The 25,554-nt window shown below is 32.5% G+C and overlaps 1 protein-coding gene across 1 annotated transcript in view; it reads left to right on the top strand.

Moving 5' to 3' along the window:
- LOC100377223 (neuron navigator 2-like) overlaps positions 1-25,554 on the top strand; it is a 315,635-nt gene that overhangs the window by 129,402 nt on the left and 160,679 nt on the right. Inside the window, exons 2-3 of the mRNA XM_085506505.1 lie at positions 9,863-9,980; positions 11,296-11,348. Coding sequence (XP_085362631.1) covers positions 9,863-9,980; positions 11,296-11,348 — 171 coding nt within the window. The remainder of the gene's footprint in view (positions 1-9,862; positions 9,981-11,295; positions 11,349-25,554) is intronic.

Here is a 25,554-nt window from a genome sequence, read left to right as displayed (position 1 = left end):
GATAGAATTTATTCTGGAAAGTGTGATTCATAGCCGTATACAAGCCCCGTTATCAATGGCCTAGGCAATGACCTTTCACAATTGAATGCATCACTATGAATTGTGAATTAATTATAATATGGCTACATTTTACCATTTAGATCCTTCATTACTTGACAGTGAGTGTGCGATGGAAAATGCTGACTCGGTGAAATACGTCTACGTTTACACGGACTATAATTATATTAAATTACTATGAATATTAATTAAGGATTTGTGAAGGTAGGGATATCCCTCATCAGATATGACCCCTTAGGTTGCTCATTTTTCAGTCTCTGCTTCATTGTCTTCTTTACTGTAGCTGGTGATGTAGTATAATAGACAATTTCCCGTTCATCGGGAGATCTCGTGTTATATGTGAAATCAAACGTAAAAAAACAGGACAAACAAAGGTCATAGCGTTGTCGTGGTTTGAAACGTGAAAGTATTCCTTGGGTATTTCCACAATTATGATATGCGCATTTGTCAATTTTGATGAAAAAAGGGAATCTCAAGACCATATTTTCCTCTGAAAGATCAGAATTTTGAAATTGTATTATAAAAAAGAGAAAAAAGTTCAAAATAAAATCATTTAATTTTTGCAACAGATGTTCTAACTTCATCTTTCACACATGCAAAATCACTTATTTGTATTTATGCCCAAATGATCGATTTAAAATATCATTAACTTATTTTTAGGATTTGGCATGAAAGGGTTAAAGAAAAATATAGAACATATAGTTGTAAGAGTAGAAAAATACTTAAATTGTGTTTAAATACAAATTTTTTGCAGCGTATTGTATGTAAAATTACGCAAAATTTGAACATTAATGGTGATTGTGATGTTAAAAAATAGATGTGAAATTAATAAATTTTTGAGGCTGGAATGTTTTTAAAAAATAATAATTTACAAATGTTTTATAGAACAAAATTTGCTGAAAGTCACTTGATCATTCCTGTTGTTTTAAGCATCAAAAGAGAATTGTTAAAGCTAAGATATTTGCAATTAGCCATGACTAACATCAATACTATCACTTTAATTTGTGTCTATGGTTGATCGCAATCAATTGCGAATAATTTTGAAAAAAAACAGACCTTACGCTTTTACTAGTGCATGTAAATGAAAAGAGATATGTCCATGGCCAAACTAAGTAATATTTTCATAATCTTGTATATACATAAATATAGTATTTGGTTTACATGCACCTGTATAGGAAACAAACTTTACATGCAGTTACCATACTGTGTGTGGATTTCATGGAAGTGTTTTGTAGGGAAGCCATGGATATGTATGTGACCTTGCCATGTTTTTATCTCATAGTGAACAATGCGTGATTTAGGAAGACAAAAGAATCATGACATCTTCAGATGATATCTATTCTCTATTAGAACTGGTGTCATTATTCTTTTGTCTTGCCATACATTTAGACTTTTTATGATCTAACTGTAAAAGAGTTTGCTGAGAAAGTCCATGATTTGGTTACAGCATGATCATTATGATGAATTTTTTTCAGGAAAGTCACACTTACTGACTTCTTCACAACCCCAGTGAAATCATCTTTATCACTGTTAATCTCATATTTAACAAAACAAAACATTTCACTATTTCATACAAAAAGAAACCTAGTGCTACGTGGATAAATTGTTCTGAGTTGATATAGTGTTCTGCCATGATTGCACAAAATTGATATGAAAAAAGAATTCCAGGCAAATGATAGTACCGTACCCCCGGTAAACTAATACTGAGGAACTACGCCCTCTAGTGACTAACAAGGGAAATACCAACATCATTATTCATCTACTAAACCACTGATTTAAAAATTTAGTATTTTTGTTACACCTAAAATATTCATTCTTTGTGACTTTCTATTAATTTTGACCAAAATACATAGTGAATTGTCTTATAACTTCCATGTCTTTCAAGGTATTATTTGGATTATGAAATTACCAAATAATTGTAGTTATTAAAAGATTATAAAAGATAATTTGAAGAAAAAAAACACCTAATACTGCAACACTCATAAATAAAAAAAATACACATTAAAAATCCGCTTTAAATTAAACCCAAAAGAAATATTCTAAATTAGAGCATTACAATGTTCTAAAAATAGAATTGATAATGTTCACTGACTTAAGGGGTCTTCATCCTCATGATTAATACATTTTTGAAAGGGGATAGTATATTGCTGAACATTCGAATCAAACCATCAAGGACTAATACCGATCTAGCAGTTCATCTTGCTTTTAGTGAAAAAGTAGGTGACAATATTGTTTATTTGGTACTAATATTTATCCATTTTTTAATGTCATTGTTGTTTTCTCAGCAGTGAAGATCAGGGATGTTTTACATCCAGTGGTTCACTGAATCTCTGATTATAATAGATCTGGAAAACGATCTGTCTCTTATAGTGATTTTTTCCCTGCTGTTAATTTGGCAGGTTTGTTGTGATGCATGTCAGCGTATTCCGTTTTATCATCTGGATTAATTATAACATTCTCTGTATGAATATATGATAATGTGCGTTGAAATTATTTATCAAAATTCATGAGTTGGGATTTCTCGATTGTAAATAAACATCTGAATCTCAGTTAATGTTTTCTGATTGGATGAATGTAGATTGATTTTTAGAATTTGACATTTAAAAGATGCTCCAAATGAAGCCAAGGTAATATGTTGTCGGGGTCAGCTACATGTCAGAATGCAGTAATATAGTTTTCAGGTGTAGAGAGTGCAATTAGTAATTAGAGTATCAGACATGTTTTCATCGCTGTTTCAAATCTTTTTCCGGTATACCAAAATACTTAAATGTTTTATTTAAATATTTCTTGCTTATTTTTGTTCGTATTTCTGTTATTTTAAAAAGCAATTTATGTTGAATCAAATGGCTAGTTTGCGTAGCAAATTAGGCTTCAAATGGAATAGTATTGAAAGAAACCATTTTGAAAATAGTGTTGATAATTGCTGCATGTTCAGACAATACATTAGTATACAGTGTTTCAAATATATCATTATAAATGCAATAATTACAATTTTTTTTTTAATACATAATTTTTTTTGTTACTCCTGAAATAAAAAACTAATGATATATGAATTAGATCAAGGTATTAAATATTTAAAAAAAAATTTAAATTAGTATTTAAAGAAACCTTGGGTTATTTTTAGTCAGTCGGATGCCAATCCATACTTTCTGCAAATATTTTAAGTAGGGTTATTACTGCTGAGAACAAAAAGGATGAAATAATGTAAACCAATTCAACAATGCTGACAAAATTACATCCAAGTGGTTCCGCTGGTTGATGAAGAGATTTATGATAATTTGATTTAATGTTAAAAACCTGATAGGGGTGCATAATGCCATGTCAAAGGTCACAGGTGGTTATACTGAAGAAGAAGAGTTGCTGGAATGCTAATTGCTCTTAAAATACTTCTAACTGTTAAGTTATCATAACATCGCTGGCACATAACTGATTTACTACAAAGATGTCAATTCAGATACATATTTGTACTAATAGATAAAATCATTAACAAATATTCGCTTATCGCCAATTTATGAATTGTTAGAAATTTGATATTGAGACTCAGGAATTTGTGTGGTTGGTTTGTACTTGTAAAAAAATTTCAATTATCGTTAATTTCATCATAGCAAATATGGGAGAAGGACTACATTGTGAAAGATATAGCCATTTCACTGCTTTCCATTTCAGAAAGTTTTGCACCTAGATTATATTGTTGCTATTTTCATTTGGAATATAAATCAACCAAAAAAGTCCATTAAGAATTTTGTAAATATTTTATTTTTTGCTGCTAGAAATTTTTTTAAATTGAATGCCTAAATTAAGTTTGTAAGGACAAGAGTTGCTGTGTCTTCAAGGATCCCACTGAAATGTACACTGCTACAAAGTTCCAAGACTTTAACTGACTTCCTCGAAAATTTGTATCTCGTGAACTAAATATTGATAACATTTATCACTACCATGCTTGCATACATCTGGCAAACAGGTGGGTACAATGAGGACGAAAAACAAGTCGCTTCTCTCTTCCTCTCAATGAGATTTCGGTCGTCATTTGTTCATTTTCTATGAACTAGTTCTACTGAAGTTTTTTTCTTCAACTTATCAAATAAATCAATAAATCAAATAATTCATAGAATTTTGGAAAATGTCCGATTTCCTGTATATGAGGTTCATCATTTTTAACCTTTTTTAACAAAATAAAAACCCACATACTGTAAAGAGGTTAATTATTCACTGGGGTTTAATTTGGCTTTAATTCACTGACTGGAAAATGCGCTAAATTAAAACCCAGTGAATATGTTAAATTTAGCATAGAACACATTATCTAAATGATAAAACCGTGAATTAAAAACCCACTGAATATGCCTGAAATGGTAAATCAGCGAAATTTAAACCCAGTGAAAATTAGGCATTTTACAGTAATTGAGATGTACTTTCTATAAAGCAAGTGATTACTCCTCTCACAATTCCCCTGTTTAGCTAGTAGGCCATTTTCAAGGCAAGGCTTCATTAATTTTCGGGGTATTTTATCAAAATCAGTAACAAAAAAAATATTATGTCAAAATTATCAAAAAAATTATAGAAAAATTAATAAAATTGTTTGAAATGCTGCTCTAAAATGTATACAATAAGGGTTGAATAAATTACTGTAGAAAAATAAGCTCTGCCACACAGGGAGTAAATTATTAATAATTCTTTTATTTCCATGAGTTATATAATTAATTTTTTGGCCTTCAGTCATGTTTGTTCATCATCTCAGACAGTCTAGTGAAAAAAATGTCCTTGGGGGAAAAAAAGAAATTATTTGGGTAAATTTTGCAAATCAGGAAGTCATGAAATATTGTTGCAGTGAAAATTCAATTTGGTGTATAATCATTGGCATGCCAAATTTTTTGTTCGCTGAAATTTGAGTAAATTTGTTCACATATTCTGTAATTTTCACTGAATTCAATCTTAATTTTGGACCAAACAGATAAAAGTGACACTGTTTTTAGACTTTAATCAAAAAAATTGAAATTTTTGCAACATTTCATGTGTGAAAAAGCAGACTATAAGTAGAACTATTATGTGGTTGATACATTGACTTTGGTTCTTAAAGGTTTAGACAGGAAGTCTGTGATTTTCCTGAAATGCACAAAATTAAATCTTTGAAATGCGTGAACTGAACTGTGCTATGAGGTTATTGCAAGGATGGGGTAAAAAATCCACAGAGACATTACTGCGGAAGTATGGGCCAACGCGTAGCTGAGGTCAGTGTGACCCCGTACTGTCTGAGTACATACTTTCTGGTATTCTCGTAATAACCTTAAAATGATATCTTCTTTTTATGACTGCTTGGTGTTAGAATGCCTATATCTTAGAAAATAAGAAAAAAATATTGCAACTTTCTCATTTCAAACTTCATTTTCAAAATTGTCTGCCATCTTGGTAATGCAGCGTAGTTGTTTTCTAATTTCCTAATATGGTAAGATACAAATACTTCGTGCAATACCAAAAAATTAATATCTTGCAATCTGTGATTTACAGCACAGGACTTGATTAGTTGCTACTCGCAACTATTTTCAACCCCTATTTCATTTGCATATTTTTGTTTATATATATTTTGTGTGTTGGAATAAGCATCTGTTATTATTATTATTATTATTATTATTATTATAAGCTCATAAACTTATCATGATTAACAAATAAAAAAAATAAATGAAATATGTAAATAATGCCATTATTTTAATTAATACCAAGTATTTTTTATTTTGTTTAATTTTTTCTCAATAAGTTGTACTCATGTTATTGCTAAAACATAGAATGGTTATAATCACGGATGTGAAAAATGATATCCGTTATATGTTCAGGATATACTGTAATGCAATAATTATTCATTAGGTTTTAATTTCAAAATTTTTAAAATTTTGATGAAGAATAAAATCAGCCAAAAAAAATCTGGGTGAAAATATAAAAAAACCAATATAACTCACAAGAACATGTTAATTTCATAAAAATAAAATAAATTAGACTTTTGTATGTAAAACAAGTGTTTGTGTTAATTAACACGAATAATATATGCAGTTGGGATGAGTTATCAAAACAGAATTATTTTTCCTTACCTGCCATTATTTATAAAAAGTCAAAGGTCAAACCATATATTGCCTAGCAATGTGCTGTCTTGTAACATGTGCTACTGCACGTACATGAACAAAAGAGATTTGATAGAAATATGAAATGTCAAAATTATGATGAATGTAATTCAGATAGATATATGTGCATATCATTTTTTTCAGAACATAGTTTTTTGCAATTTTATCGCATAATTTGTATAACCTAATAATTGTTGATTTCTAGTGAGTTTGACAGCATTGTGATACTGACACCACACATATGTATAGCAGATGGCTTAAATTTTGAACTTGAGGGGGCACCCAGTTTGAAGACTAAATTTGATAAAACTCCCCTTACTAAACTCAACATCATGGCAAAAACAAGCTTTTGATGCCTCCCTGAAGTTCAAATTCGAGTTCTGTACTGGAGATTAATTACATTAACTTACAGGATGATCAAATGAATTTGTGTAGAAAACCAAAACAGACAATGAACAGTCGCTTTGTTTTTTGGGCACAAATTTCTGTGATGTTTGTTTGAAAAAGAAAATTGCCTTCAGGGGATTTAAACTCTTCAAGACTTTGTACCCTCTTACAAAACCCTATTCATCTGTTAGCAAGAAACGTCAGCGTAAATGCAATTCTGTTTTTGATATCACCATAGGAAAACAAAAGCACATGCACTTAAATTACCCTGAACAAAAGAATCGTCTTTTTTTTTTCTTGAGCAGGAAATTGCCTTTTTGAATGAAATGAATTGAAAGCTGTTACTGAATGTATATCACATATGTGTAGAAAATCAGTAATATGCAGCTGTTGAACAACAATTCGTGATCATGGTGCTTTGTAAGACAATAAACCAGCTGACTGCAGATTTGTTTTGTCCCGCATACATTGTACATGTATGTGAACTTCAGCATGTTTATATTTGATGGTGCCATATGATAGAGTACTCTGGCACGTACACCCAAAACTGATAATCTCATTTCCTTGTTTTGAAATACAACGAAACAATTATTGTAGTATATTTTTTATGTAATTTTTGTTCAAATATAACTGGAATGTGCAATATGTATGGAACAGTTTATTCTACATGTGATATGAAATGAAATGTAAAACATATCTCTATTTTTGAATGAAAACTAATTGTAAGTCTTGAAGAAAGAAAATGTTCCTCATTGTAGAATGTTTGAAATATAAAAATTCCCCCCAATAACAAAATGACACATCCCTAAACTTGAAACAAAAATTTATTGGAAGTCGATGTGAAAAAGAATTGCCATTATAGTAGGTTTGAAATATAAAATTCAGGCTAATGTAGCACCCCCCGAAATGACAAAATGACACATCCCTAAGCTTGAAACAACAATTTATTGGAAGTCGATATGAAAAAGAATTGCCATTATAGTATAGTAGGTTTGAAATATAAAAAATCAGGCTAATGTAGCACCCCCCCCCCAAATAACAAAATGATACATCCCTATGCTTGAACCAAAAACTTATTGGAAGTCAATGTGAAAAAAAGATTATCATTCTAGTAGGTTTGAAATAATAAAATTCAGGCTAATGTAGCACCCCCCCAATAACAAAATGATACATCCCTAAACTTGAAACAAAAACTTATTGTAAGTCCATATGAAAAAGAATTGTCATTGTAGTAGGTTTGAAATATAAAAATTCAGGCTAGTGTAGCACCCCCCCCCCCCCATAACAAAATGATACATCCCTAAGCTTGAAACAAAAACTTATTGTAAGTCCATATGAAAAAGAATTGTCATTGTAGTAGGTTTGAAATATAAAAATTCAGGCTAGTGTAGCACACCCCCCCAATAACAAAATGATACATCCCTAAGCTTGAGTTGAAAACTCATTGCATCTGAAATAGAAATTGTCATCAGTGCAGTTGGGTTGAACTATAAACATCCGTACTAGTGTTGATAGCTTAAAGTTTCCATAATTATTTAGTTTCCTCCAGTTGAGTTTTTCCTTCTTGTTCGTTTTGATTATGTTGGCCGATTGCCAAAGGTAAATGAAGTGTTTCATGATGTAATACATCCTGGGGTGGTCAACTTTGTATATAATTCTCTCAATGTTATATGTATCTTATTTGACCCAGGGTTACAATACAATGGCTAAAATAAACACATGGTGTCAAGCACATGGCTCTTGTGTGTAACATAGTCCCTCTGTGTGTGTACTTACCAAACATGTTTTTCCACTATTTTTAGTTTTCATTGATGTAGTCTGTGATGGTGACTTATGTTTTAGGTACCCGCTGTCAGTATTTTTCGAACATGCCTGAATTGATTTTGTGAAAAGAGAAGTCAATAACAGCCTACATAATGCACGTTGGTTTGTTTCTTGTTTTGCTGGCCTTTGACTGACTGGTGGCCATTTTTTACAAAATAACACAGAAAATCATCATTTTAAAGTCTGAATATACAATAATTTCTCAGGCATGCCATTGCTAATTTCATTCAAACTTGGTGTGCGTACACATGATGGGTTTTTGGTGCACTTGTTATAGATGTGTTTCTAATTAGGCAGATATGGTTTGCTTTTACAAGTGGATTTTACATCAGACGGAGCACAAATTGAGTTTTTTTCCTACATGTTTATGTGTAATATAATGTATTAAAGTACGGAGCATCCTCAGCATGAAATTATTTTTTGGCAAAATTTTTTATCAAGATTTGTAGTCAATGAGAAAATACATGTATGTTTATTTGGTTCAAATATAATAAAAAATTTAATTTAAAAATATACAAACATTTTGCTCCAAGCTTGTGATGAGAAAAATAATGGCATTCAAAGGAAAAATGATATCGCAAAATGAGACTGAATAGTCACATGCCATGCCAAGTGAATATTTGTAATGAATGTTAGGGTGCTATATACCATTTCCTCTAGCAATCACTGTATTATCCAGTTGTTTTGCTTCAAGTTGAAAGTTAAACATATGAATATTATTGAAAAAATATGATTTTCCTTCTTTCACAAAAAATGGATTTTTTTAAAATATTTATTTTATATTATTTTAACTTTATAGACTTTCTTAATAACTGAAAATAATAATTGAAGGTAATTGAAATAAAAATTATTCACAAAGTTATGAGAGAGCGCTATAATGTGAACATTTATTGAGTTCGTGCAATTCCCTGCTTTGTTGTCATCTACAGTTTTTATATTGGGTGCCCCCTTTTTCTATGAAGCATAGGATTTGGCAGAATTGTGAAAAATAGTTTATTTGTTTGCGATATATTTCCTTGTACGTTTCCATCATCTTGAAAATATAACTTTATTGCTCCTTATTTGGATTTCCTTATAAAATATCATGTTGATTACTGTAAAATACTTTATTTTCGCTGGGAATTAATGTTTGCCGCAGGAATGATTTAGTGAAAATACAATTCAGTGAATATACCATTTTTCCTACTTTTCATACTCGTCAAAAAACAGTGAAAATAAATTCCATACAAAACACCCAAAAAGTGTTTCCAGTGAAAAATTAATTCCAGCTAAAATAAAGTATTTTATAGTAGATGGTTGATACTACAAAGTTACAACACACTTGTGACTACATGTAAATACATACAGAGATGACAAATGTGTTGTATGGCTGTTCCGCCTTGAAACTGACTTCCCATGGCAGGAATGCAAAAACACATTGAGTCATATCCTGATATATTCTTACTTTTCACCCTTGTTTATAATTGCCTGTATTTGTTTAATTATAGATCTACACGGATTGGGCCAACCATTACTTGGAGAGAGCCGGATTTAAAAAGCTTATAGGAGATCTGCAGCTTGATATCCATGATGGAGTAATCCTAGCCAATGTTATTGAAGCAGTCAGTAAGTAACCATAGAGACTGTAGTCAAGGAAGGAATTAGCTACCATCTTGTGCTAGATTTGATTCAGTCGTAATATATATGAATCATGGGTAATGCTGTTGAATCATGGGTAATACATTTGAATCATGGGTAATAATATTGAATCAAGAGTAGTATACATGAATCATGGGTAATATATTTGTAATACTGTTGAATCTTGGGTAATTTACACTTGAATCATGAGAAATGTTTCATATGAAAACGTGTTCCTTATATGATAACATGCCACACCTAAAAGACTTGCATCTTCCAACTGTGCTTTATTAGTCCCTGTTTGAATGCAGTCAGAAAACAAAGACTTATGGATTGACCTCCGTTAGCACATGTTTATATACGTGTGTCCATGTGTATCCAGCCATATCTCGCACGTGCTTGGACCAAATCAAGTTCAAACTTCACACATATCAGACATTATATCGGTCATATGCACATACATTTGTTTCATGATCTGATTCATAATAGCCGACTGGCAGCCATTTTAAGTAAAAATTGCAGGTGTGTATGCTTTATTTCACATTGCAGCCTCATAATAAGCCTTTGGCGTCGGCTGATATTATGGATATCGTCTTGGCATTCATTCGATATCTTGCACCAATATGTCATTAACAATGACTTGCTTTCTGTTTTACTACAAACTTGCAGGCCGTTCAAGACACATGAGATAGACAAGTTTTCTAGTTACCTTAGAAACTTGTGCGGTCTGGTGTAACATTTGATAGCTCATCAGAATGCCAGGTACCAAAAAAAAACAGTGAATAAATTGTATGAGCTAGAAATGAACCCCTTATTCACTGTACTTCATCCTAAAAATCCAGGTGATATTACAACCGTACACTTTACTAAATTTTACTGATTCACACACAGAAAATGTGGCAAATTATAAAAAAATGATGATGTACATGTACATAGACTTACACAGCATATGCCACAGAACCTGTAAAGAATGATATCACTGACAAGGCCGCCAAGGCCTCTGGTGAAGATCCATACTTGCCTTATTATCTCCCTTTCCTAGTATGCCCCTATTACTCGTCTCATAGAGCCAGAAGGTAAATTTTCACGCATGGGTCACTCTTGCACAGTAATAACAAATCTCTCTCATTAAATCATCTGGTCATACAGATCTAAATTTAGCTGTGATTGTTTACCCCTAGGCTTACAGAATCTTGGAAGCAGTGGATGTCCCTCCAATTGTGAATGAGTGCGCCCTCACAGTTTATTTGAAGAAATGATACAAGAAATAAAATTATTAATAATTTTTGTCTGTTTTTCGCAGCAAATGAAAAAGTACAAAATGTAAAATGCAATCCACGGAATGAAAATCACAAGGTGAGTCAGCTGTTATCTCTATAACCTTCCCTCCCTCTGAATGTAATGAAAATCAGGTGAGTCAAGAGGCTGTCATTTCTACAACTGTCCCTCCCTCTGTAAAGTAAGATGAATTTATAAACATTTTCTCTGTCGCCTTCCCTCCCCCCATAGCCGGATTTGTGTATCAAATAAATGCATTGCTCATTGCAGATAGTATAATATTTTCTCTCCACCTCCTAGACAATACATAAAAGTTTTCAGTCTTCTGGTTGCTATGTTACTGATTATGTGCAGTATTAATTCCAGGATGAGACCATTTAGCTATGATTTTTCACAAGTTTAATATATTTTCCGTCTGTTACCCCGCGGTGATGTCTTGTACTATATATATAGAGATACCAAGAAGACACTGTATATTGTAACATTCTTTATTTTCGCTTTGAATTAATTTTTACTATTCTCACTGAAGGAATTTTCAGTGAAAATAAAATCCAGCAAATAAACACTTTTTTCTATATTTTATATAACTCGTCAAAGATCAGTGAAAATAAATTCCATACAAAATGTCTGAAAAGTGTTTTCAGCGAAAATTATTTCAACTAAAATAAATATTTCACAGTACCGGTAGTTACATTTTGTGTCACTCAATCGGTTTGTACATAAATATTCATATTTTCAAAATATTTTTGAAACTTTCAGAAAACCTCAACAACTATAAGGCAAAATTTTAAGTTTAAAAGCTATATGGATTGTCAGATTGTCACCATTATGTGCATAGTTGCCTAGCAACAACAACTTGGCTATTTGAGATGATTGCCTGTGTGTCCTGTTGTGTAACAGCAACTCATTGTACAAAAGCAATAAATGAGAGGCATATAGAAATGACATTAAGCCTCCATTAACCTGAAGTGACCTGGGCTTTGATACAGAGGCAGACATTTTGTCTGTGTGTCTGTTGGTGTATACTTGATTGATTCAACACCTGTGAAGACATCTCTAGCAAAGCATTTCTCTTTAGTATACTAACTTAGGGACAACATCAAAAGTTCAATGTAGGATAAAAAACTTAATTCCTTTAGTTTTTTTTTCTCAAACCCCCCACCCCCACTGAAACTTAATTGATAAATATTGACCATGGCGTCAGACTACATTCACCATTAAATACAAATTGATAATCGGACAGTAGTATGGCATAGTATTTGACGCACATATTTACACTCGAAGCAAACCATTTTCTCGTCTTGGATGTGTTTTTTTTCATTTTCTGTTATTTTTGTCCATGATTGGATAGAGAGAAAAAAACTACAAATACTCCAAGATTTTTTTGACTTCATTAAAAAATAAAATCATTTTTGTAGGGTGGAAACTTTTTGAGAACAAAACCCCCCCCACCCGCAAACTAAAGCAAATAAGTTTTTTATCTGATATTGAGCTTTTGACCTTGTTTTCCGAACAATTGCGAGATCTCGCGAGATGCATGAAAGACGCGCGTCGAACGTCTGCCGCAAAAATCGAACGATTTGATTTTGAACTCGAATTTCTTTATTTCGCAGCTTACATTGACCGGCCGATTTTCGACAGAGGAATATTGCTTTCGAATACCCTTACTTAATCGAAATTGCCTATCATCAAATGTGGACAGCACATTATTAAGCATCGAAATGTCCCCGAAATACTTTCGCGTTTGTCGAATCCCACGCGATGTTTGACGCGACTACGACGCTATGACCTTTGTTTGTCCTGTTTTTACATTCGATTTCACGCATAACGTGTGATTCTCGCAGTGAACGGAAAATGGTCTATTTGATTACATGTGTCCTACTTTTTATGAGAGAACAATAAAATGGCAGTATTGTTTTTAAATTATTTGTTCACATGGCCTTCACCTTATCAGGTCATAGCTTGGATTAGAACAGTTTGATATTATCTGGTAGTTTGTTTTAGATCCAGAAATGTTTAGGTTTCTAGTTTTCAGTTACAAATGTGACATCACATCCTTTCTGTTTTGTTTTTGTCAAGGAATTTGCATGATAATTGTAAAGTAAAATTGTACGTCAACATGAATTTTTAAAGACCAAATTGACCAGAATCGTGTTTATTTTTCACCTTGCTTAGGCAGTAATATCGTTTTGCCTGATTGTGATTTCTGTTTTTCTGTGCATTCAAATTCATACATATTGTTTCATTTTAGTGTCAACAATTTTTTAATAACCTGTTTGAAGTTGACAAGACCAAAACAAATTTTTGTTCTTGAGACACTTGCACCTACCAGATTAAATTTTTCAAATTTTTTTTTCTGGATTTGCTTGACATTCAAGATGAGTATAAACCTTTAAACTTTTTGGCAAAAAAAACAAAAATAAAACACCCTTGTTTCCTGCTTTTGGGCAAAAAAAGGAAAACAATTTTTTTTGTCTGTCCTTGTAGTATTACATTACTAGTACCCCCCGGTACATGTAATTAGAAGTTGTTTTTTTCCAGTTTTGCTCTAAATAACACAATTATTACATTTTTGCTAATGACTTTTGTTTTTATTTGCCTTTGAATTAGTATTCATTATTTAATGAAAAAAATAATTAGTTTGTAGATAGTTTAAAAACTTACTATCCGTCCACTTGACGTATGGCTGGTTTGAGTTTAACTATTCCGGCACAGCTTGCCCAATGTTAATGTACCAGTACTACAGCGGAAATAATAGATACCACATTGTTTAGGTTTGGGGCAGTATTTCCTATTTCCCGCCTCTATATATAGCCTAGCTCATTTCTGACTGTTGCCATTATAGCTTACCATTTGAAAATAAGATGTAATAGATATCAACAAACAGTTACTCTATTGTTAATAATGATGGGAAAGTGGTTTTAGAACTGAATTTGGTGAGCAGCATTGCTTGAATGAAACCACAACTTTGACCAACAAGCAATGTGGTAGTTATTAACATTCTAAAACTGGATACTGTAAAATACAATTATTTTAGCTGGAGTTAATTTTCACTGAAAAAAATTGTTTGGTGTTTTGTAAAGACTTTTTCAGTGATTTTTGAGTGAGTTGAGTAAGTTGAATGTAACATATGAGAAACATATAAGAAAAGCTATATTCACTACTTGGTTTTATTTTCACTGAATCATTCCTTCAGTTATAAGAAATTCCAAGCGAAATAAATTATTTGACAGTATGTGGTAAATAAATTAATTTGGGTGAAAAATAAGAATTTTAGAATTTAGAGTGTGCAATGCAAAAAAAAAAAAAACTTATTATGCGAAATTGTTTATAATGTTTGAGGGCAGGTCAAAGGTCAAAAACAGTAATAAGGAACATACTGCAACAATCAGTTTCTTCAATTAGTTCCATACTTACATAATTTTAAACTAGTATATTTTGAATTAACCTCTTCACCCCTATTATCTATAAATGGAATATCCCATACTTAACTAACAATATACTGTAGAATACTTTATTTTCGCTTGGAATTTATTTTCGCTATTTTCGCTGAAAGGATGATTCCGTGAAAATAAAATCCAGCGAATATACTTTTATTCCTATATTTCAAATTAAACCATAGACCCTCCAGTAGACTGGAGGGTCTATGATTAAACTCATCAAAAATCAGTGAAAATCAATTCCATGTACAAAACACTCAAAAAGCTTTTTCAGCGAAAATAAAGTATTCCACAGTAGTTATTCCATTATCCAGACAGGGAATTAGTTTGTACTCCACCTCCATATGACTAGTCAATGGAATATTCCATGTCTGGCTAACAATAGGGTCATTCCATTACCCAGATTGGGGAATATAGGTGATAAGTTAGAAGGTTGATAAAAAATTGTCACAATTAAAATTGATAATGATGTTATTATGTTTATTACTCATGTGACTGGACTAATTGTGTCTTCACTTTAAAACTGACTGTTATCAGGCTTAAATTATAATTAAGGTGATGAATTTAATTAGTACTTGTAACATAGAATAACTGTGCTAAGGTGTCAATTCCTCATAGTTGTGTCAACCTCGGGGGAGTGGGGAGGAATTATATTTTGAATTTGTTCTTAAATAAACAGATGATACAGATCATTTCTGCATTTGTTATTAAAAATAGATTTGAATATGCAAATAAGGTCAACAATTGCTTCTGATTGGTCAGATTGAGTCACGTGACAAACCTGCAAAACCGTATATATCATGTTATGCATATTAAAATTCAAAATGTACATTTTTAGAAATATAGAGGGGGGGGGGCAGAGATATTTTTCGTGGGAAGAAATCTATCTGGTTGTGTAAGAGGCAGTCTGTTTTCACTCCGCTTGCTGCAACACAGCATTTTCTTGATTCTATCATTTCAAAAGATCTGCTTTTCATAAGAAGCATTTCCCAAACCAACCTTGTGAAATAGGTGAATATCCTTGTTGTAAAAGTCAGCATTTTACAGAGATATTTTTTCACTTGTCTCAGTTCCAGCTGCATCTTTTTAGTGTTTGTATCGTATAATCATCAACACCATCATTTCTTGATAAACTTTGTGCTCCATTATGAGTTTACTATTACCCCGAACACATGGCGTAATGAGAGGATCGTATGTTAGCATGTTGCGCACGGTTGACCAACCGTAGATCTGTTGTCAGATACAAACGTGCAGTTCACAACGGTATTACCATGACCACACGCGAATAGTATGTTCTACTGCTTGGACGTTTGGAAATATGACAGAAATTAATCAAACACATTTTTTTTTTGTCTGAGCGCAGTCACTGTCCGCCACGTTCAAGGCGTACCTGTACTGAAAAGTTGAGGCCACACATGCTGATTTCCCTTGCATGTACATGGATGGGGAACGTCACTGCATTGGTAATGGGGGATAAGACAGATATTTACCAGATTATTGTCAGTTTCTGGTAATTTCTGTTGTTGTCCAGATCTTGTAATATCACTGAGCTTCACAATAACCGACTTGTTTGATCATATTACCGATAGTAGTCGTTGCTCTGTGCGGATAATTGAATTTCTGGACTTAGAATTTTAAATGTTTTTGTGACAGGCGACATTTTTGGACGTTTTGTCACTGTTGTCTCTCTTGACTTTTTTTTTTTTGTACTGCTGACACATAGTGCAATTTGCCACAGAATTCATTTCCTGTTTGGGACTACATGACATAGCTGTGCGACCATCTACATATCAAATGGCAATTTAATGCGCTATCCTGGCGTCAACCAGGCTCAGTCAAACACAAGCACCTGCGGACCTTAACCAAGGCTCCCCCAAAGTCGCATTCGTAAGTGAACTTAGAATTTGATTAAGAATTGATCAGCTACACCTAGGTGATGATGCCACCGTCTCAAACTTAATCCCAAACTATTATATTGTTATGTTCCGAGAAAGAGAATTTTAAATATATTTTAAAATTGTAGTCTGATGCAGAGTTCAGATTCAGTAACTGTTGTTATCCTTTAATTTTAGTAACAACTGATGAAAAAGTTACTAACAGAAATATAACAATAAAAAATGCATTTTGCATACAGGATTTAAAAAAATAAATATTTTTGTGAATATTCTCAATGTAATTACTGTAAGTCATCACCATGGCAACTCGTCATTCACAGATACTATATATATTTGCTGTAATTTGGACAGCCAGAGATGCTTGTAAAAGTGATACATTCCTATTAACTAGATAAACCTATGATATTCAGTGATAGGAATTACCATATTTGGAAGAGGCTCTACCATTTTAGAATAGGATTGACAAGTTTTAATCTGAGGGAACTTGATTTTAGCTATAAGGAAGCAAGGAAGTAAAAAATAATGTTTGAGTTGAAAAGCAATTTTATGAAAATGATGATGCATTTCCTATGATTTGTGTATTTTCAGTTTCATTGTGTTACGTTAGATTACATGCCAGTACACACCCCTGTCAGTAAAATGGTTCGGTCCTACAGTTGTGAAAATTACACCATTGAATTCGAGACACCCTGGCAGAGATCCAAAACAAATCTGGAAAGAAGAAAATTATTCCAAAATCTGTTACAAATTTTTCCCAAATTAGTTCTGAACTGTCAACAATATCGGTAAGCTTCTTTGCTGTTGCAAGGGTACAATGATAATAATATTTTTACTTTGAAAAAAAGTCTTGAATGTAAAATTTCTTCGGAGAGGAAAGTTATGAACTTGTAGATTAATTTCAAGTAAGTTAGGTGGTCTGTAAATTCATTGCTTTTGCCAGTCATCAAGTTCATATTGATGGTGATACATGTACAAGTAAGCTTCAGAGTGAACTGTTAACAACAGGGAGCCAACATCAAATTAGTGAATTATTCAAACTCTTGAAAGTAGAACCTGCGACAGTTTTGCTCCAGGCTTCTCAACTTTCTGTGGGAAAATTTTATACTGAAGACGTAGCCGGCGGGAACGACCGGTGAGTACACGAACTCTTTGTTAAGCGTGTTTTAATTTCATATTCAGTTGTATGTTCTTAAATTGACTGTCTTTTGATTGGTGTTTTGATGTTGTCAGGCAGCTGGGCTGAAATGGTATCTGAATAGCCTGGGGATCCCGGTGGTGATTATGTAGTCTTGTTCTTATAAGAACCGATGCGGCGGCGGCAGACTACTGTTATAAGACAGTTGTATTCTGCGTAACTCGTACATGAATTATGCACGGTTGAACTTTATAAGTCCCTCTGTCAGGCAGTTGAAAGCAAAGAGAGCATGGGCATCAATTAAAATAAAAATAAAGATTTAAAATAGAAATTAAAAATTAAAATAGACAGTAGTTAAGGGATTGACAATTTTATAATTAGGGGGGTAATTGAGGACAAGACAACAGTGACTGATTCAAATTCCCATGATTTTAGACAGCTGTCGGCTTACTGGCAATATCAAAAGATATTGTAGAATACAGAACTTTATTTCTGTAATATATAATTTTGTCACATTTGCAGTATACATATTCCACATTTTTTTACCTGGGTTAAAATAAAATGACTTTTGCATGATAAGAATTCAGTTAGGATAAAAAAAGTTTTTACCCTTCAATGAACTTACATGCTAGGAAAAGCAGATAAATAAAAATAAAATAAAAATTAATATTCATTTAGGAGGAAATTAAAATAAAAATTATAATTTTACCTCGTGCATGTGTGCGTGCGTTCGGCCGTCTGCACCTGAAATCTCCGACATGCCTGGATCACAGACCTAGACTGATCAAGTTCAAACACATAATCATTCATTTTAGGATACATACATGCATATGCAGTTTTGCATTCAAAGGTTCAAGTTAGGGGTGAATCATGTAAAATGGGGGGGGGGCTTGGAAGAGGAGGGTACTTTGTATGATGTGATTGCACACTATATGCAAAATAGTTGGTAGCTAGATATTTTTGTTTTCTGGATTTAAACAGTCATGTAAAGTACAACTTTCTGGCAGAAAATAACTATGTACTTTATTTTAGTTGGAATTAATTTTTGCTGGAAAGATTTTTTGGGTGGTTTGTATGGAATTGATTTGAGTTGAATGTAATGTACAGGAAAACATGTATTTTCACTGGATTTTATTTTCACTGAATCATCCCTTCAGCAAAAATAGCATAAATAAATCCAAGCGAAAATAAAGCATTTTTCAGTATTACAAGGTCTATGGTCAGTATTATTTACTGTCTCTCGGAGGAGGTATTTAACCTGTCATCAATACAACTATGATTATATAATGGTGTACTCACTACACTTCTCACTCTTATACTCTTTGCCTATGTAAATAAACTGAGCTGTGTAGTTTATTTGCTGTAAGAGTTGGTTAGAATGTGATGAGTGTTGTTTGGACTCTGACTATTAAAGGTAGTCGGGTGGTCACATTGTGGTAAACCTCTCATTGGTGTATGGGAGGTTGATGCACAGTGTTGTTCCATTTGATCAAAAATCATATCTAGGTATAGATGGGTATATCATTTTCATATTTATTTTTTTCTTAAAAAAAAGAAGCTATTTTAACCCCCTCCCCCTCCCAAAGAGATACAAAAAAAGCAAAAAAGTGGTTTTGCTTCGCGTAAATTATGTATATATAGTCGCATTTTTTCGCCTAAACTAAAATAAAGAATATGCGAAAATTAGGAAAATTTGTTTTTCATGAAATTTAGTAAAAATTAATTGTTAGCCAAAAGTTGACATTTCTTTTCAGTCCAAGAACCAACTGTCAATCCCTGGGACTGCACAATATAGTTTGCTATTCCATGTTATTAAAACGTGGGTCCCACCATGTCACATACATGTATGTGTAAAGTATGTTTAAGTATGCATGCATTGATACACATTTGACTGAATTGGTTTCCTGAAAATAATGTTTCATTCAAAGTTTGTTTGGGTACTCGTATATAAAAGCTTTTCTTTTTTGGAATGCTTCTGATTTGAATTTCATGCCCTGACCTTTTAATCCAGATGTTGTACTTTCCATCGCTGAGACTGTATCATAATTGAATTCTATAAGACACCAGAACAGAATGTCAGTTGTAACCATCGTTTTCTATTAAAATTGTAAAATTAATATTTAAAGTTATTACAGTGAGGTCAACATGACTAAAATGAGATCCCGGCTGTGTTGATTGTAACATTTTTGAAATCTAAATAGTCCGTTTGGTTGAATGAGCAAATTAAAACTTTGACATGGACACTGGGCAAAATAATATAAACAGAAAAGGATGGTGATAAGGAAACAGACAAGTAGTCTGGGTTTGATCCTTTGGTTTAGAGTTAACAGAAACCTTATTGCATTCACATTACCAGTCTCATTGAGCAGATATATTACAATAATTTAAAGCGCGGTGGTCGTCGTGCAGCGTGTTTTCCAATTTCATGTAAATAAACAATGTATTTTACACGCGTTGTATACGTCGCTATGAGTCCCATATTGAACAGGACGCGGCAAGACGACTGCCACCCTTTAAGAATAGTATTTGCTTATTCAAAGTACCTGCTGATCCAGATTTTATATGGGTCCCATGCAACCAATACAGATATAATATTGTTTGTTTTTAAATCACACAGGGCAGGCTTAATTGTTGTTTATTGGATTAATTTTCAGTTTATTTCATAATTGATTCAAAAAGACAATAGGCAGCAATAGACAGATTAGTTGTTTAAACAACAAGAACAATAGTATCTCATGATTCCATTGTGTAATCCCAGGGATTGAGGATCCCCTTTTTAATAATATACACAACATTTGCTCACACAGTAAATTTTAGCAGTCCTAGCAGTCATGCCTACATTTCAAAAATATTAGGTATATTGAAACAACTTATACATTATTGTTAATAAGATTTCAGACAGTATGTAATGTGAACTCATGAATATGTACAGAGCAAATTTAGAAATGGCTAAAAAAAATTTATTATATTGTTTATATTAAAGCAACTTCATGTCATGTTCAGTGTGGGTCCCATGTGACATGTACATCATGTGTAAAATAATTTGTTTATTTACATAACCTGATGACGATAGAGTGTTATTTAATAAATTTAATGTTTATCTTATGTATATATATATTATGGAAAGCCGTAGGGGACCCCCGATAAATATTTTTATTCAATTGAAAGGACACATATAAGGCAAAACTAACGGCAGTCACCATTTGTCGAGAAAACTTCAATTTTTTTCAACATCTGATAAAAATTAATTTGTTCCCGGTAGCAGAAAATAAAAGCCGGAATTTCTTTTTCGGAGAAAGATCCATCGCCGAGAATATTATTTCACTAATGTGATTGTGACGAGATTTTATTTTTGTATGCTGAGATTTTACTATTCCATATCGGCCGAGCCGAGTTTATTTTCAAACAAATTCCGAGCTGGTTTTCTTGACCGTATATAAACGTATTCATTCTGACCAATTGCCGAGATTTTATTTTTCAGCCATGCCGAAAAAAATATGCTAGCACGCTGTTGACGGCGCACGCGCAGTCACACTGATCATAAGCCGAGAAGTTTTTTTTTTAGTCGTGCCGAGAAATTTTATTTTGCCCAGATTTTTTCCCTAACGCATGCGCAATACAGCTGCGCGGGATAACGCATGCATCGTATTTATTATAGCGCGCGAGATCTAGAGTAGCAGAGAAGTCCAGGCCTACTCTGAAAAACAGTCTATGAAAACAACAAAAGTTAGTGTAACTTCAAACCAGGCCTTGTCGGCAAAGTTCTTAGGCAAGCACAGTAGGCCTGTGTTATTCCAAACTAGTCAGGACAAGAAAATAATTAGTTTTAGCACCTACCCTATCAAAGCATTGTAAGTTAGAATAACTTCATCCTCGGATTAGTCGGTGAAGTTCTGAAAGAAATTAAAATTGGCTATTATTCTAACGGTACCAAAATACCAAATTAATTAGCTTTAAAAGATACGTTATCAAAGCAGAGATAGTTGGAGGAGCGGCACGCTGCAAACTAGGCCGATATCTAAGACGTGGTGTCAGGTCGCTCTGTTCTGGCCCATTTAACAACACACTCTGAATGGAAATTTACAGCCATGTGAGGACTTTTAATCGAAAGTCAAGGAGCGCTTGATAACACTTGATTGCGTGAAACATGTGATGATTACTTGTTATGTATTACACCAGTGTGTTCAGTTGATGTGTTCAGCTTTGTAATCAGCAAACCAGAGCGTGTCTGGCTGATTCAAGTGATTTGTATGTATATATGTCAAATGCGAGAGATGCTCCTAAATTGTGAAGAAGGTTTCTCAATGCATGAGGTGAAATGAGCATAGTACTCACAAAAATGTGCTCTTTCGCTTCTTTCAAAATAAAATTAAGATGCAACTTTAAAAAATTTTACTCACATATTTTGTTTCTATGTTTTTTCCACTTGTTTCAAAACAAAATTGAAGAAGGTTTTTTTTTTCTAAAACTTCATTTTTCATAAAATTAACACCAATTTTTTTTCAAAATTGTTATAAAGATTTGTAATCAATAAAAAATTATGCCTATTTGGTCCAAAATTAACAATAAAATTACAGAAATATACAAAATCGTAAATGGTCTGAAAGGGTTAACTGCTTCACCCATCAAACATTCAGTAATATGTATATTAATATACACGATATATTAATGTCACATTTTGTCATTTGGATGCTAAATTTATATGCCATGTTATGTGAAATTTCAACTCCATGTTTTGTGTACACACAAAATGTTGTAAGATTCTTTATGTAATTTTATGAGAGTTTTTAAAAATTTTGATTTTCATACCGGGTGAAAATAAGTGTCATAGTTTCTTGTGAAAATTATTTTTAAATGGAAACCGTTCAATCCCATGGATTGCACCAAAGAATCATGGGACACTATTGTTTATGTTGTTTACATAATTAATCTATCTTTTGTTATTCATTGTAATTTTAATCCAGAAAGTAAATTTGTTGTGAGATTAGGCTTACTAGAAATGCCCCCTTAAAGGCACATGCAAATTTTCTGGAATCAAACGTGTGGATATATGTAGTACTGTAAAATCTGTATTAGAAGACGCGGCTTCTATTAAAATGGTACAATGCAACAGAGGGGATGCGGCTTCTATTAGAGCATCTACACATATGAGAAATGACGAATTTTTGGTTCTCAATTATTCAAAAAGAATGGGTGCGACTTCTATTAGGGATGCGGCTTCTAATACAGATTTTACGGTATATGTAGATTCAGTATTTGCAAGCTGAAGCCTAAGTTGTCTTTCCTTCAATGAAACAGAGTCACTTGTACATCCGCTAAAGTGATGAAACTTACCAGATTTTTATCTGTGAGTTTGGCGCCAAAGTGTGATACTTGTCAGCCATGAATCATTTCCTGTATAGGCCATGAATGCAAGAAACTGATTGAAGACAGAGATATACATTTGCCATCACTTAACTCAAGATAGTAGTGTAACAACAAGTTAATGGATATTCTACCATTCTGTGAAAAGTATAAGAGACTGTTTTGAAAAACAGGAAAACTTTTGTGTTATGCACATTCACTGTGGCACATTAAATAGATTTGGTCATTGTTTATGATGTTCAGATTTTGTATAGGCATGAAACAATACATTAAAATCCATTTTAACACATCAAACACAATTTTTCTTTCGTTCAAATTTTTATGCAATATTTAGATTTTTTCTATAATTTCAATTTTAACACATCAAATTTTCAAATTTCCATTTTAACACATCAAACACAATTTTTCTCTCGTTCAAATTTTAATGCAATATTTAGATTTTTTCTATAATTTCAATTTTAACACATCAAATTTTCAAATTTCCATTTTAACACATCAAACACATCAAATTTTCAAATTTCCATTTTAACACATCAAACACAATTTTTCTCTCGTTCAAATTTTAATGCAATATTTAGATTTTTTCTATAATTTCAATTTTAACACATCAAATTTTCAAATTTCCATTTTAACACATCAAACACATCAAATTTTCAAATTTCCATTTTAACACATCAAACACATCAAATTTTCAAATTTCCATTTTAACACATCAAACACAATTTTTCTCTCATTCAAATTTTAATGCAATATTTAGATTTTTTCTATAATTTCAATTTTAATTTTATTTACAAAATTTATATAACTTCCTATTGGCTACATGTATTGATAAAAAAATTTGAAAAAATAAAGAATTATGCAGTTAACCTCGACATTCAAATGTTTAGTGCACGAGTGTCATCTACATTTAATGCTTTGAGCACCAGAATTTTTCTGATCAAAAATGGGTTCTGCCTTATATTTATATTTATATGTATTTTTCATATCTCTTTATAAAATTTTGTACCGAACAAGCATAATTTGTTACTGGTTACAAATTTTGACCATGGAGGTAAACATCAGACTTTTACCTCTATGGTTCGACCAAAATTTTGGAAATTGTGTGGGTTTAAACAGAGGTACATTACTTGGGGTTTGTAACTACGGTGACATGATACCAAGATCCCGTCACAATCTCGCTCTCGCACAAGCGTTTCAACTCAGAAAAAATGCGAATGCGCATGCCCGAGGTAACTAGGATACTGGGATGTCCAGGTGGATCAAAATAGCTGACCACGATATGACGGATTACGAGAACTATATTTTCTGTACATTTTCGATGTATTACATTTTTCACTATGATAGTGACAAGAAAAGTTTATTTTTTTCATTACAAACCTTGAACATTGATATGTGTCATGTCAGAAGGTCGTAGCCTCAGTCTCGCTATCTACGAGAAGAGACTTGAATGGGATCTTGACACGATGTCACCATACAGTACTATGCGAGTTGCAAACCCCAAGTAATGTACCTCTGATTTAAAATATTCATGACCAAAATGTCATTGGCACTCAAAAATTTGGTTTTGGTGATTAAAGCGATGATAGCAATTCAAACCAAAAATCGCAAAGGCTCATGTGTAGACGCTTGTTTGTAAACAATGACACGCTATGACCGTCTGACGCATACGCAGGTGACGACTCCCCTGCTTTAAAGTGCCACGGTTGATATACAATCCAGCGTATTTGCATATTTAAATTTTAGATACAAACAATGCGTTATGCATACACTATATGATGTCAATATTTACGTTATTTCTTCACTACCAGAACTTTATCTACTTAAAAATCATAACAATTCTTTTTTCGCAATTTTTGAATTTTTGAAAGCTTTCTCAGTTACTTTTACACCAAATAGACATAACATGCCATATATCTGGAATTCACAATACATACATACATACACATATTTTTTTTTTTTTTTTTTTTTTGGTAAAAAGTAATATGAACCAATTAATTAAATCACTGCATATTAGAAAAATAAAAAAAGAATTTTAAAAATGAAATTTGATTTCAACGATTTCACGTATTGCTGGGTTGAATGTGCGGAAATTGTTTTCAGATGAACAAAATTCTTCTTCCTTTGAAAGCCACATTCTTCAGTTAGGTAAAATGCAACAAATATAAGTGCAAAGATGAGTGGTCGTTGATCTTCTTTATTCTAATAATAGCTTTCATTTTACCCCAGACAGAATGCTGCCAATGATAGGGTTACATGACCTTTCGCCTCCCATCGGAAGTTCTCATTTTGTTGAATCAAATTGCACATGTTCGTTATATTTTAATGTGGTAACGTGTCTGCCAGTTAATGTGCCTAATGAATACCAGAATTTTGTTTTGTCACAATTTTGTTTAGCATTCTGCGAAGTTTTATGCATTTTACCTGAATTTTTTCAACTTTGAACTTAATTT

The sequence above is a fragment of the Saccoglossus kowalevskii genome, chromosome 12 (genome assembly GCF_978046115.1).
Source record: "Saccoglossus kowalevskii chromosome 12, keSacKowa6.1, whole genome shotgun sequence".
NCBI lineage: Eukaryota > Metazoa > Hemichordata > Enteropneusta > Harrimaniidae > Saccoglossus > Saccoglossus kowalevskii.
Note: the sequence above shows the minus strand (reverse complement) of the source record. Positions and strands in the feature narration are given on the sequence as shown.